Raw genomic sequence first — 14,810 nt, 5'->3', positions numbered from 1 at the left:
CCAGCTGTATAGCGGTATATATGAGTGACCAGTATAGCGGTATACACGAGTGACCAGTATAGCGGTATGCACGAGTGACCAGTATAGCGGTATATACGAGTGACCAGCTGTATAGCGGTATATACGAGTGACCAGTATAGCGGTATACACGAGTGACCAGTATAGCGGTATACACGAGTGACCAGTATAGCGGTATACACGAGTTGACCTCACGGCCTAGCCATTCGCTATTCGACAACTCTCCACATTAATACACTAGAAGAACTCCGATCATAGGACACTGTTTTTATTCATGTATTAAAAAACAAGACATTAAAATTAAATTACACTTTTATCAAACGAAGCGAGTGGTGACGTTTTCGAGCAGATTTTCTAAGGACATGGTGTCAGCTGAATACATCAACATCTATGTATTGAACAAGCCTAAGTTCCAGTAGCTGTCTTATGCTACTTTCTACATTCATTCTAACATAAAATGACAAGTAAAGTCACTTGATGCGGCCTCTTTGCAGGTCGGGAATTGAGAAAGGAATGTACCCACTGTAAACCCATATTGTAAGAAGCAACAGATACTGGAACCCCTTGTAGAGTCGTGAAATTGCTTTTGTGCTACATCTACATGGGGACAACAAGTGACCAATGTATAATAGTGCCTTAATTTGATTTCATTGGCAAGATTTTAAATGAGAAAGACGTATTTGGTTCTGTCTCAGGCTGTGTCATATCAAAAGTCCTTAAATTGGGTATTTTTTTATCCCTTGGTATTTTTTTATTCCCTGCTTAAAGCTCATCGTTTAAGGTAATGACAACAACTGGTTAACTCGTTGTTAGTATGCTACTAGTATGCCCGGATGGAATACTCATCATCGATATACTGCGAGCCTTCGGCATGCCATGATAGTGAGGTAGCACTTTAAAGTCGGCATCAGATCTGCGCTACCACAAAGAGGCAACTACTTTACATATATGGGGGTACGTCCTTAAATAGCTGTTTAGAGGACGTTTACAAATCCAAGTCACCTATTTTGGGAGGTTATTGATAATAACTATGAAACATTATAGACATAAATTACTGTACATGGTCCAATGTACCCCAGGGAAATGTGACCCCCGAGGGAAACGTATTCCTGGTCAAATGTCAACCTTGGGTGGACCTGCTGACTGTCGAAATAAAACCCAGCTTAACGACCAAGCTTATTGGCTTTGCTCCTCCACACCATCAGTAAAATTTTATCTAGTCTTGTTTTTACCACGAAGATCCTGTGATATTACGGTATGGTGAAGCATCAACAATAATGATCGTTGACAATATGCACACGGTATGGTGTGCTATAGGTACCTCGTATCAAGGGTCTTCACCTACTCCTTGCAATCCGTGGCACTATTTAAGTTGTTGTTATTCACTCTTGCCGTTGTGAATTATTGAAAAAGGAACATTCAATTTAAACTACCCAATTAACTTCTTGACCACAATATACGTTGATAAAACTTATTTCATAATTGATGTAAAATTAAATAAAGTTCTTTGTAAATATCTTATTCCGTCTTTGCGTATTGCAGATTTATCTTCTCTTGGGGGCAGGTATTGATTGTTACGTCAGTTGTTTGTGAGAGTAACGTCATCAATTTTTGAGAAAACAACGTAATTTTCTCACACCAACCAATGACGTAACAATCAATACCTGCTCCCAAGAGAAGATAACTATGCAATACGCAAAGACGGAATACCACTTTGTAAATAGGATGGACATTTTAATATCTTTTACACCTTTTTAAACTCATTTGAACAATGTGCCAGGTATGTTTCGTTGTAGATTCATTGACATTATAACTGGTTGCACCATCTCTTCAATCCTGTTTGTAACGAGAATGAACCTCATCATTAGAGCAGATAAAAAGGGACGAGATGACCCAGAATGCAGTCAGGGTTCCATTTACCAGGAAACCGAGGATAATTCACGGAGACGTGACAAACACCACCACTTCACATATCCTAGCATACTCACTGCACTAGAAAAAGCTGCAAGTTGGGTCAGGATATAAATCAAGTGAAAGAAGCCCAGATGCATGGTGATCAAGAAAGGGCGCCCTGACAGAGAGATGATCCAGATCATCATTCAGAGTCAAATGTCTTCGCAAGTGGTAGGACGACCTTGTGTGTGATTCCAGGACTAAGAAGAAAGTTCAGGACCAGCTGGTGACATGGCTAAGTGTAAAGAAAGGACATGACTTCCAAGAAAATACAAAACCCGGATCTACCAGCAGGGTACTACCAAGACTCATGTGGACGATGATGCTTTAAAAGATTCCAAAAACAACGATAGAAGCAATAGAGAAAAGAGCCAACTATTTCATCCGAAGATGGCTAGGAGTACCATCGAGCTTTACTCAGAGTCGTGACGAGGTACGTCGGAGCTTAGCCGATAATATCGAGAGAGAGAGAGAGGAGAAGGAGATCCAAGGAAAAAATGGGTTTCAAGCAAACATGAACCCAGTCTGTTCGAGCAGGAGAAAACCCAGACCATCATCCCATTTAACCAGCAGCATGTTAGAATGTTCATCATGGCAGGTGATAGTAGACATTGAAAAGCAGTTAGTCTTTCCAAATGTAATCATCACCATCACCATGACTAGATGTGCTACTATGGCAAGAAGAAGACAAGAAAATCAACATGATAGAACTGACTGTGCCTTGGGTAGAGCGGCCCACGGGAGGAAAAGTGCCAAGTAATGGAAGCTTAAGGAGACCTGACAGTCAATAGAATGGAAGCTCTGGCTATGCTCAATCTTGTAGAATTGCCATGGATTCCCAGTGAGGTCTGTGCGGAAGACGTTCCCTGCAATAGGGACCGACGGAAGGCAGTCGGGGTGTTGGGAATACAAGCCAAGAGAGCATTATGCTGGATAGGGTACTGGCGAGAGGACAAGAAGTGGAAGACGCACACCGACATGCTATGAGACCATATGGGTCCGCCTACTAAAGGTCGTCATGATTTTGAAGGGTCGAAACCTTCAGCAATGGTTGGTTACGCTCTGAAGATGTCGAATTGGCACACTAGACGCGGCGCCAGAAATCAGATGCGACCTGTCCGGTATGCAGTAACGGAGTCTAGGAAGGGGAGACAACACCAGATGTCAGACGAGTGATTTAGCAAGATCAAAGCAGTGATACCACCTAAAACTTGCATAATGTATTTATTTTTTACATATTTGAATAATGTATAATGTAAGTTACATTAATCTACCAACATACCGTTTAGTTCGTACCAAATTAACGCTGTCTGTAATTGGTAAGTATCGATTTCTGAATAAATATGGCGCCAATTAAGTACACAGCGCTTTAAACAAAACATCATAAGATCCTGTATGTTTGTATCTTCTCGTTGTCTTATTCGTTCTGTATACACTGAGTTACTTCTTGCGTCTGGTGTATGTATTATGTTTATTTTGTCAGTTTGTTTAGGTTGATGATGACTGTTAGGGTGAGGTGCCATCCCCTCCCCACGAACAATAGGTAGTATTTTCTCAAACAGGATAGTAATCATCAAACATATTTAAAAAAATAAAAAAAATAATCCTATATTAGTAATCCATTAACATATTGATTTTCAGGGTTTCTTTTGGAAATATAGAACACAGGGAATAGATGATTGCTGCATACACATGCACGGTTTTCCTAACCTTTTGTGAATAAGAAAAGAGGTATGATATATTTCGTCGGTCTGATCAATTATAGCAAGAGCTTAATATGTGTGCTTAAACCACCAATCACCTGTCGGGGATCTCAAACCACCAATCACCTGTCGGGGATCTCAAACCACCAATCACCTGTCGGGGATCTCAAACGGTTGATTATCCAAAGTAAATAGCTAACGGCAAGCTACTAAGACTACCAGATAGTATAATTTCTGTCCAGTTACATAACAGATATTAGATTTAACATTTCTAAATAAGGTAATTTAAATATCGATTTATGTGTGGAGGTGGTACAAAGTATTAAACATCTTTAAATAAATTGCCTGTCTTACAGACACAGAGTTAGCACAGGACGGCGCTGATGTGTTTCCGCTTAGCTCTTTGCTGTATACTGGTAAGTTTCTATATTTGTTTGTTTGCTTGTTTGTTTATGTTTAACGGCCCATCGACAACTGTGGTCATTTAGGGTCATGTTGATTTTCTTTTAAACACGTTGTGAGTAGCGTAGATGAAATCAGATAAAATGAATATTTATAAAAGCATTCGCATGGTACATGTAATTAAAATATAAAAGGGGTTAAAATAATAAAAGTTAAAGATATTTGTCGTTATCATATCTGAATGCATTGAATCCTGAATACAAAATAGCATAAATCAGTACTTACTCACCTAGTGAGGGTCTTTTATTTGTCAGTTGTAATTTTCAAAGGTAAGGGTCTAAATAATCAAGAGCATCCTTAGGCACAATGAGCTAGCCGCTGTAAAACCGAAAATGTGGCCTTCCTGTGTCGACAGGGACAGGGCATGAAATGGAATCTTAAGGTATTTTTATCTTTAAAACCCTTCTCCGCCTATACAGCTGCACAGATTTTAACATATTTGGTTTGGAATATTACTGGGGCAATATGATCTTGGTTTGACAAACTATGTTGGTTTGACAAATGAAGCTGGATGGATGGGACTCAGTATAGGTATATTTAGGTGTACATCTGTGTTACTTCAACGAGTTACGATTTCGATACCTCCACACTCCACTTTATAATCACATACATACATTGCCCATTCTGCGCGAAGAGACAAACGCATCCCTACTGTCAATATGCCTAACGTCCCGTCCTGCTGTTACATAGCACGCTGACAACGTACTATGATGTGTATTGTATACTAGTCGTCCTGTGTCATATCTTCTTGCTGGACATGAGGAGGCTGACACATTGATGCTACCAGGATAACCGCCGGGTTCTGGCCCTAACCCTGGTTATTGTCACAGGATCATAACCAAGATATCAAAACTGTTGTGATAGAGAACATTTGCTACACAATTGCAGTCATGTTTGTTAAAAGCAAAGCCTTTCATTATTACATGAAATGAACAATGCATTGAATTAATTTAACGATCTATTTTAAAATCAAATTTTGTGCGAGTTTGCCCTTTTTGAGTGCAACCCGGCGAAGACCAATAGATAAACTAGAGGAAGACATTTAAAAAATATTTTTCTTGCCATCCGTTTATATAATACACAATATTTATGGTGAAATGTCAACTAAAATTATCTTTATAATTTCAAACCAAAAGAGTTTTGATCACTAAATAGTTAAGCTGCATTATGTGCCTTAATGTCCTGTGAACTTATGTCCCGCTATTTGAAAGTGCCGCAGTTCTGACCACACAACAGTCCGTACTTATGTTTGATATATTTAAGATGGCCGCAGTGACGACATATTTGATAATGACGGAGATCTGGCAGACACGTGACATCGGGAGTCCTGTCCAGGTGTGTGGTGACGTCATCAGTGTACTGGATGATATATCCCCCATACAATGTGCCATATACTGCATGGATCAAGTCCACATGTGCTTCATGTTTGAATTTAATGTCACGACCAATGTCTGCAGTATCTACTCCGAAATCAGCTACCAGAACGAAACCCAATCGTCACAGTGGACACCATTTTTGGCGTTGAAGGGACCCTCAAGTGAGTAGAACTTTCTTAGTTATCCCTGTACCTTATATACCATAGCATGTAATCGACGGGTTAATTTTTTTCTATAGGATTTAATTAAGGATCTTTTGTACCACTGGCAAAACATGTAACTAAGCATTAGAGACTGTTTTAAACCGCTTGACAAAACATTAATAACCCATACCTTTCGGAACATCTATTAGAAAAGGGGGGGGGGGGGGGGGGGAAGAATGATAGACAACTATGTTCTGAGAGTAACACTTGCAAAGGTACCTGATCGGAATCCTTGACCTCTGACCACAATACCGTCGTTCTTACCATCTGAGCTAACCTGGTCAACGGAAGTACCTGGTCGCCGTACAATTATACCAAAAAAGAAATTAAGGGTGGTCATTATATTTATCACATTTTACTATGTCGTACGGCCATGCGAGTTATATGGTATTACACACGTGTAATAAAACCCGAATGTGCTGCGATTTGGTCAAAACCGTTTGATCATATTCGGCTACACCACTACGGGTACGACTTTTATTTACTATACAACGTGATACATTTACTGTTAATCTAAATGGACTTATTTTGTCATTATTATTCTCATTGCATTTAAAACTGTTCATTGTTAAAAATAAGAAACGAACACTACTTTGTCACTGCGCGGAACGATCTGAGTACTTTGGTCTTAATGTAAGCAGAGTCAGCTAATAAAACATTGCGTTTGCAGTTTTTGTTCATATATACAGGATCTTACATTCGTGTTCATGTCATATTGAATTTATCAAATTCGTTTAATATTTGATATGACACTCGCGTAAAGGCTCGTGTGACATCACAGTATTGAACTCGTTTGATAAATTCAATATGGCATAGACACTCTTGTAAGATCCTCTATATAATAACTACAGCAGGACTAACTCGTGCTTTGTCTGCAGTGGGACAGGCATCCTTAATGCTCTCGCTGGGAGATGCAGTACGTCAAACTCGCAGTCATAATATTGAGCTATGTTTTCGAACTTTTCAGAATATTGGTTCAATTATTGGCCAAACTAAAAACATCAGGGGGGTAACTAGCCCTTATTCGGAGTGAATTCATTATGAAGCGGGTCGAGGGCAGGGCCTTAGTAAGGGGACAAAGGGGTGCAATAAGTGGTGTTATTTTTTCTGTTTATTCAGCGTATTCCGTCTTTTCGCACTTTATTGCCAAAAATCTAAAAAAATATATATATAAACCCGTCCCATCCCCATATCGTCTTATCAAGTCCATTACAAAAAGATAACATAATCGGTTAAATCGTTATAATGTCGAGACTAGACGAGTTATGTCCCTTGATTCTAGCAATAAAGCTAATGGGTGTATAACACCGAATTGAGATCACTATTACGAATGAAGAAGCTGAAATCTGCAGTCAGCTTGGTGGGATGAAAAGGAGAGACTTATTCCATCGCTCCAAACCAAAATACTTTGCCATTATTTGTATGCATGAATCTTATCATAAATAACCTATTCCGTCTTTGCGTATTGCAGAGTTATCTTCTCTTGTTAGCAGGTATTGATTGTTACGTCATTGGGTTGTGTGAGAAAATTACGTCGTTTTCTCAAAATTGATGACGTTACTCTCCCAAACAATTGACGTAACAATCAATACCTGCTCACAAGAGAAGATAACTCTGCAATACGCATAGACGGAATACGCAGCTATGTATTCAATTTTGTTTCATTATGTAGTTTGTAATGAGATGTACCTTTTTGCAAAGGAGTGATTATTGTCATGGCTTCTAATTGAACATTTTCAATTTCAATAATTTCAGCTATGGGACAGTCACTCCAGGATACATTAGCACATTCTAGGATAGGTCTTATACAAAATATTTATAAAGTATTTAAAGAGTATTTCTGTCACCTCAATGTTTCCTTTAGAGACTGAGCCCTACTGATATGTTAGAAATAAAAGCAAAGCATTTTTCATTCATGAGTTCTCATGTAGTACAACCACCATGTGGCCTAAAAAGGTAGACTTCTAATACAAATCTCATAAAAAACAGTTTTTCGGAAACCGTTCTGTTTAGAAGGAGTAGGCCTGTAAATGATACACAATCTGAATTATTTATCACCAGCAATGGCAGACATGTGCTCAAAATAAGTAAATACATCATCACGGTCGGGACCGAAAAGTATCACATTTTCATAAACAGAACAGCAACTTCGCCAACACGTCTGTTGGGTCGAGCATTGTGGAGGAATTCATATCCCGTTGGTAATAGTCCAGCAATGACTTTGACATCTATATGCAAACCTAGCCAGGTTTCTGTAAATGCTAGACTATCAATGTCCAAACTTGTAACAAAGTCACCGATGGACAGTAACAGTGATACTTTCCACTATTTGGTATTTGATAAACATCCACAATTACATATAAAGATGTATCGTCAGCAAAAACTTAATATTAGAATAAAGTTCAAAAGTTATGATATTTACAAATTTAGGAAATTCAAGATTGAATGATTGAATCGATATATTTGATTCTTATAACTAAGAACAGCAACGCCCGAATATCCAGATCTTTTCTGTAGGATGGGCAATCGAGCCGATTATAGGTTTATCATTTCCTGTGGGTAATTTTAAGATGTTCAATCAATTTTTTCTAGTATGTTTAAGAATCTGTTGCATTATAATATACATAATACCGTTGTTGTAAACATTGTACAGCTTATGTTAATTATAACCAGCAGTATCTAGATCTAGTGTCTGCTGACAGCCTGTGTGGCACCGTTTCGGTTCATTGTCCAATGAAACTGTTAATTGTCTCGATTAATGGCCACGCTTTTTTCATATGATATAATGAAACGTTAAAAAAACGACAAAAAAGAAACGTTACATTATTCAAAATATGGCATGTCACGGCTTGATGGCGTTAGCCGTGAGAGTGTCTACTGGCATTGTACAGGATGGGCGCGTTTGTTTACTGTAGAATTGTACTTAATGTAGTTGAAATAAGGAATAGTTTGTATATGAAACCGAGCTATTGTGTATAAAGTTGTTGTGATAATAATTATTCTTGGTGTTTGGAAATGTATAAATTAGCAACACAAATTACAGTATGTTTAGAGTTTTATTATTGTAATGCGCCCAATCTTGGTAGGTCCAATTCATAGGAGTTCATTCAGTAAACATCTACCGTTCATATTCATAATTTTATGTTCTATTTCATTCACATTTAACGTCACAAATAATATTTTAAAGTAAACAAGGAGCAGGACATATGATACTGACTAGATTTTTGTAGATACGCATATGGATCAAACATTCTCGACCACGTACTACATTACAGAATATTAAAATCTCATAATTTATCAGAGTGATTTGTAAGATTGTTGAATATTTGTCCTCCAAAATTAAAATGCAATTACGCGAGTCTCGTCAAAAAGATGTTTTGCTTCCTCGGTATGTCTTTTCAAACGTTGATAGAAAATATTTCCATGTATACATGTATATAAGATTGGTGGTATTAATGGTAATAATATTTATGGATCCCGATATAATCCTCAGCTGAGTAAAAAGCCAACAGCAACCCCTGCTAGTCTAGACTTATAATTACTAAAACATACTGCTACCGCCACTCTCATGCCCACTTTATTCCGTCTGTGCATATTGCAGAGTTATCTTCTCTTGAGAGCAGGTATTGATTGCTACGTCATTTGTTTGTGAGAATAACGTCATCAATTTTTGAGAAAACGACGTAATTTTCTCACACAAACCAGTGACGTAACAATCAATACCTGCTCTCAGTAGAAGATAACTCTGCAATACGCAAAGACGGAATAGGTTATTTATGATAAGATTCATGCATACAAATAATAGCAAAGTATTTTGGTTTGGTGCGATGGAATAAGTCTCTCCTTTTCATACCACCAAGCTGACTGCAGATTTCAGCTTCTTCATTCGTAATCGTGATCTCAATTCGGTGTTATACACCCATTAGCTTTATTGCTAGAATCAAGGGACATAACTCGTCTAGTCTCGACATTATTACGATTTAACCGATTATTTTATCTTTTTGTAATGGACTTGATAAGACGATATGGGGATGGGACGGGTTTATATATATTTTTTTAGATTTTTGGCAATAAAGTTATCAAGTTTTATACATATTTTAACATGCATTTTCATCTGTACATTAATATGGTATAAGTCGAATTGTTATTAATTATATAAAGTGAAAAATGCTTAATAAAAAAAAAGAATGAAGGCTAAATTTGTGCATCAGATGTAACAACGACTTCTCCGTGCATTTCCTTAATTTCAGCAAAGAACGAATGGCTATTCCGGAAGACATAAAGGATAATGTATACTGCTGTTTAAAATTTATATTTGTTGTGGGGTTTCTGATGTTTTGTTGTCATCTTGTATAGTTCTACTTACAAGTTGATGTTGTTTTGGGTTTTTTTCCGGGTAACAATAATAATTAATAATTCGAGGTTCTTATATACCGCTTTATCACAACCCAGTTCGTAGATCGTCTCAAAGCGTTTCACAAATTATTATCCGTGGTTATAGGGCATTTGCAACCAGCCAATATCTTTCTCAACTCCCTAGGGAGCATACAACCGGAGCTGCCATTTCGGCGCTAACAGCTAGCATTCAACAATTCTAGCGCTGCCCAACCACGTACTCATTTACAGCTGAATAGACTGGAACAAGCGGAGTAAAGCATCTTGCTCAAAGATACAACACAGTGCCGTGCCGTGACTCGAACACGCAACCCTTCGGTCACGAGTCCAGCGTCCTACCACTAGACCTACCGTGCCTTCTGAGTTTACCCTTGTTTACTCTCACATTAATACCATCCGCTCACCAAGATCCCGGCTAACAAGAGTGATTGATATAAGTTGTTTCATAATTGCTGTAAAATAAATAAAGGTTATATTAACAACAAAATTGAGGAACAATCCGACAGACAAAAAAAACAAAATGAAATCCTTCGATAAAATCATAAGCGATATCGACTGCTACGTACTGATGGACGTTTCCTGCCTCACACGTGACTCTGGTCACGATGTCATCCGTGACATCCTGGAAATAATGACGGCCACACACGGTCTAGTGAACACTTTGAGCAATATTTTAATTATTTTATATATTTTAGATGCTGAAGAATATTGAGAGTACAAAAAAGCTTGTTTGAAATGGCTTTAACTCTTTCACCCCTAAGTTACTTGATTAGACTCTACCATACATGCATCTGGATGAGTCCATTATGGTTTACAGAGGTGAAAGAGTTAAATCCGATTCGATAGTAAATGTTTATTCATGTTATTGGTTTTGCATTACACAGACTGTGAACGATCTGGATACGACCATGTCGTGAACGAAGGTCTTTGTTTCAAGATATTTGAGGAGGAAGTGACGTGGTATGACGCCAGTAGAACATGTGAAGAGGATAAAGGGAGGCTCGTCGTTTTGAAGAACTCCAGACAGATAGAAGCTCTGCTGAAACACGCCGAAGGTGAGTTATTCTATGATTTAATAGGGGTCTGATAATTTATGTTCAGTACCGATATATTCACTACAAATACGAAGTAAGAAAAACGAATAAGAAGGAATGGAAAATATTTTGTAAGTCGATGATACGTGTGACCATAGGATAACTATAACACATCGCAATACACAAAGGGTTCGTCACTACATAATCAACTAACGCGTTATCAGCCGCATGGAATACATCATTATCTTAATGTGCTTACTTGAAGATCACAGTGTGTTAGCTGGTTATATCAACAATATGCAGTACCTACACTCGATAACACTGTTCAATTATTGTTGATTTTCAATAATACCAATGGAAAGATTTTTCTTTGCTTTTTTATCTCGTTATTTCACATCATACCTATTTCAAAAATCAAATGCATATCAGTTGCCTATGTATTTGTGTCATTAGTCCAATGGCCTGGTACTGTTGAAAGTATTCAAGGGACATAACTCATTAAGTCATTGATTTCGTGAGTAGCTTTGAAAAAGCTCGGTGATTTTCTGTATGACGTCCTAAAGGTTGGTATGCATGGTTTCATCCTGCGATATAAGGATCATCCAAAAAGGATGAATACTCAATAATATGAAGTATTTGAAGTTTTCACATTTAAACTGTTTTCTCCTGACCAGAAACATATTTATAGGACGTATATCGTTACAGGATACCCAATCTGGCAGTTATGGAGTGGGTTGACTGATCCTGCGAAAGATGGTATCTGGAAATGGGTAGATAACACCCCCTTCAACTCCTCGGTTTGGCACCTGATTTTGTTTAATGGCATTACCCCTCACTATCCAGCTGACCCGTTCACAGCAGACTGTGCATCAATTTATACGTACAGCGATTATCTGCACGACAACAATTGTAAGTCTATCGGTGGTTTTGTGTGCGAGCGTCCGCAGTTACTTTGACTCATAGCAACCGGAGAGTTTAGCTTTTTTATGGACCTGGAAGTGAAATTATGCTATTTTCAAATCATTCAAAGATGGACAGGAATCTATGGAAATAAACTTGTATGAAATGTGAAAATAACACATATCTGACCGTCTTCAAAATGACACATCAAATATATTTTGTTGACTGTCACGAGGAATATGACTGAAGTTAGAATCTGTATACCGACATATTGCGATGTTAGAATTATATTTTTGAAAAGTGTGTAAGCACCCTAGATAAACATTCTATATTGAAAAATGAACTACCTGGTCAGCAGTTGGTTGATCTTCGCCATGTGTGACTGTTCATGAAATTCCCTGCGAATACATACTGACTTCTTATCTGTTTATCTGGTGGTGATGCTGTGGATACCCTATTTATTCTTGTTGGTTCTTTACATACAATGATGTACTCTCTCAAACATATGTTTCGTACAATTTTTGTGGCAATGATAAACTTAATAAAGGAAGATGTTATGCACCTTCTTATTTTAATGCCTAGCCTACTTAAGTCGATTCGTCATGTTTCGATAAATTTTGTTACAACGACAGACTTACAAGGTTCACGCTTTTTCTGTTACTCTTGTCACTAAAGTCACATTTCATACCAAATCTGTAACAAAGACAAACTTTATGAAGATTTGTTTTTTCGTACAATTTTTGCCACACTGTTATTTTACGGAATGAACTATTTATACTATATATGTTACAAAGCTTTTCTTTCTGGGGTAGTGTTTCAAATAATTTCAGATAAATAATGTTTTTACGAAACAAAAATTTTCATACAATTTCTTTTTACGACATTTGATATAATTCCTAGTATACTGATTAAGCTGTCATTAAGTTATCATAGATTATCGACGTTCATACGATGTATTCAATAGCATACATTTTATATATACAATCCCGAATTAAGACATATTTCAAATTTTTAAACACACATTGCCTTTCAAGGAGCTAAATTGCCAAAGGAAGTTACACAAGGATTTGTTCAAAGAAGATATAATAAAATATAAAGTATTCGATTTTATTTTTATAAAATATCTGGTCCAGTGATATGCTAACAAAAATACTGTTTTACACCATATAGATGAATATACTTGTGGGGTGACACCTGAAGGGATGTCACAGATGGAATGAAGTGTAGAGGGCAATAACTCTATTTAAACATTGCTCAAACAGCTATTCAACATGACATTGAAGAAATTATTCGAGTGTTTTAACCAATTTGACCCCTGTGACCTTGACTAAGGGTCAAGGGCATTTCCTTTTGCAAAATATGTCTGGCATGATGCTGCCGTTAAGTCAAAGAAAAAAAAAGGACAAAATCGCAACATCATCTGCGACTTACAGAGTCAACGTGGGTCAGTTGAACAAAAATAAAGGATGAGTTAAATGTGGTGAGCAACGATGAACTGGCAGTGAATCTTCTCGGCATTTGGCAAACAAACGTTTGTGCTCTCAACGAACACGGACAGTCATACAGTAGATTTGATTAACAGTAAAATAGTGTAGTATTCAATTAAGCATTTCAAAATACCTAGAAATGCGACACCTTTGCGGGAGAGAATGCGTGCAGAGGAGCAGTGTTTTCCCGGTTACCACCACAAAACAGTTGTACGTTCCAGAGGTTGCATACATGTCATGTACTGTCAGTGCGCTATTCTGTTTATCTGTCACCCAGATTGCATTGATATTGACAATAAATACAATATTACAAGCGTTTAATTATAGTATTTACATATGGCTTGTGAGAATGACGAGCCTATTTTACCCCTTTTGGGTCACTTATGGGGCTTCTATGAGCTCGAGGGCTACGCCATATTTGTTTGTAAGCTAGAATTAAGCGGCTTCCCTAGGGAACTGCTAACTGCCCAGTTTGGTTGAATTTGGTTAGGTGGTTCTTGAGAAGATGTGAAAAATATGAAAAAATACCTAATATTGATACCTTTGGGGCCCTGTTTGACATTGACCTTGGACCCCATATCCATGTTTAATACATGCATTTATATGTACTAATTTGTTGCATCAATCCCTACAATTCTCCAATATATTTACAGTTAACAAGCCATTAACATGCAATTGTAGCCCGGTAAACACGGAAACCGACCCGAGCACGGATCCCGGGAATTCACCAATGGACAGAGCTAGCCTTAATAAAACTGTGATGTTGGGACGGTGTTAAATGATAGATATCTTAAATGAACACACCAAAGAAAGTGTTAATATCTGCAGCTTATTTTCAAATAACGGGTTTTTGCGATTTTTCCAAGTTTAAATAATTTAGAATCAGCTATAATAGAAATGCTAGTATTTGCTTCCGAGTCTGAAAATTCCTGTAGTTGATGGTCCAGACCACTCATTATGGTGAAACAACTACTAGAATTTCCAAGTCAAGTAATCCAAGAACTATTGCTATTTCCCTGAAGCTGTTAATTTCATATCTGTATTCGCTTTTTTTGTATATCGTGTATTCTTGTTTTAATATATAGTTTTATGTATTAACAGATGGAACCTCCTACCCAAAACAATAATCCAATCAGAAACACTAGCAGAATTCAGGACATGCACCACATATAACATAATCGAACATATACAAAACCTACAACATAACTGCACGCACACATGGCTTTTAACCTTTTTTTTGACGGGCGTATAAAAATGGGATCAACGGACAGTTTATTAT

General features: G+C 37.4%; 1 protein-coding gene across 1 annotated transcript; it reads left to right on the top strand.

The window, feature by feature from the left end:
• The first annotated feature begins 5,426 nt into the window (after positions 1–5,426).
• Positions 5,427–12,100, top strand: LOC110453142 (C-type lectin BML-1-like). The gene is made up of 3 exons (XM_021501989.1): positions 5,427–5,673; positions 10,995–11,165; positions 11,850–12,100. Exons 1-3 carry the CDS (start codon positions 5,427–5,429, stop codon positions 12,098–12,100), a joined length of 669 nt encoding a protein of 222 aa, XP_021357664.1.
• The last annotated feature ends 2,710 nt before the right edge of the window (positions 12,101–14,810 follow it).

Source organism: Mizuhopecten yessoensis, unplaced genomic scaffold, assembly GCF_002113885.1.
Source record: "Mizuhopecten yessoensis strain PY_sf001 unplaced genomic scaffold, ASM211388v2 scaffold7147, whole genome shotgun sequence".
Classification (NCBI taxonomy): domain Eukaryota; kingdom Metazoa; phylum Mollusca; class Bivalvia; order Pectinida; family Pectinidae; genus Mizuhopecten; species Mizuhopecten yessoensis.
The sequence above is the reverse complement of the archived record's forward strand: the minus strand, read 5'-3'. Positions and strand labels throughout refer to the sequence as shown.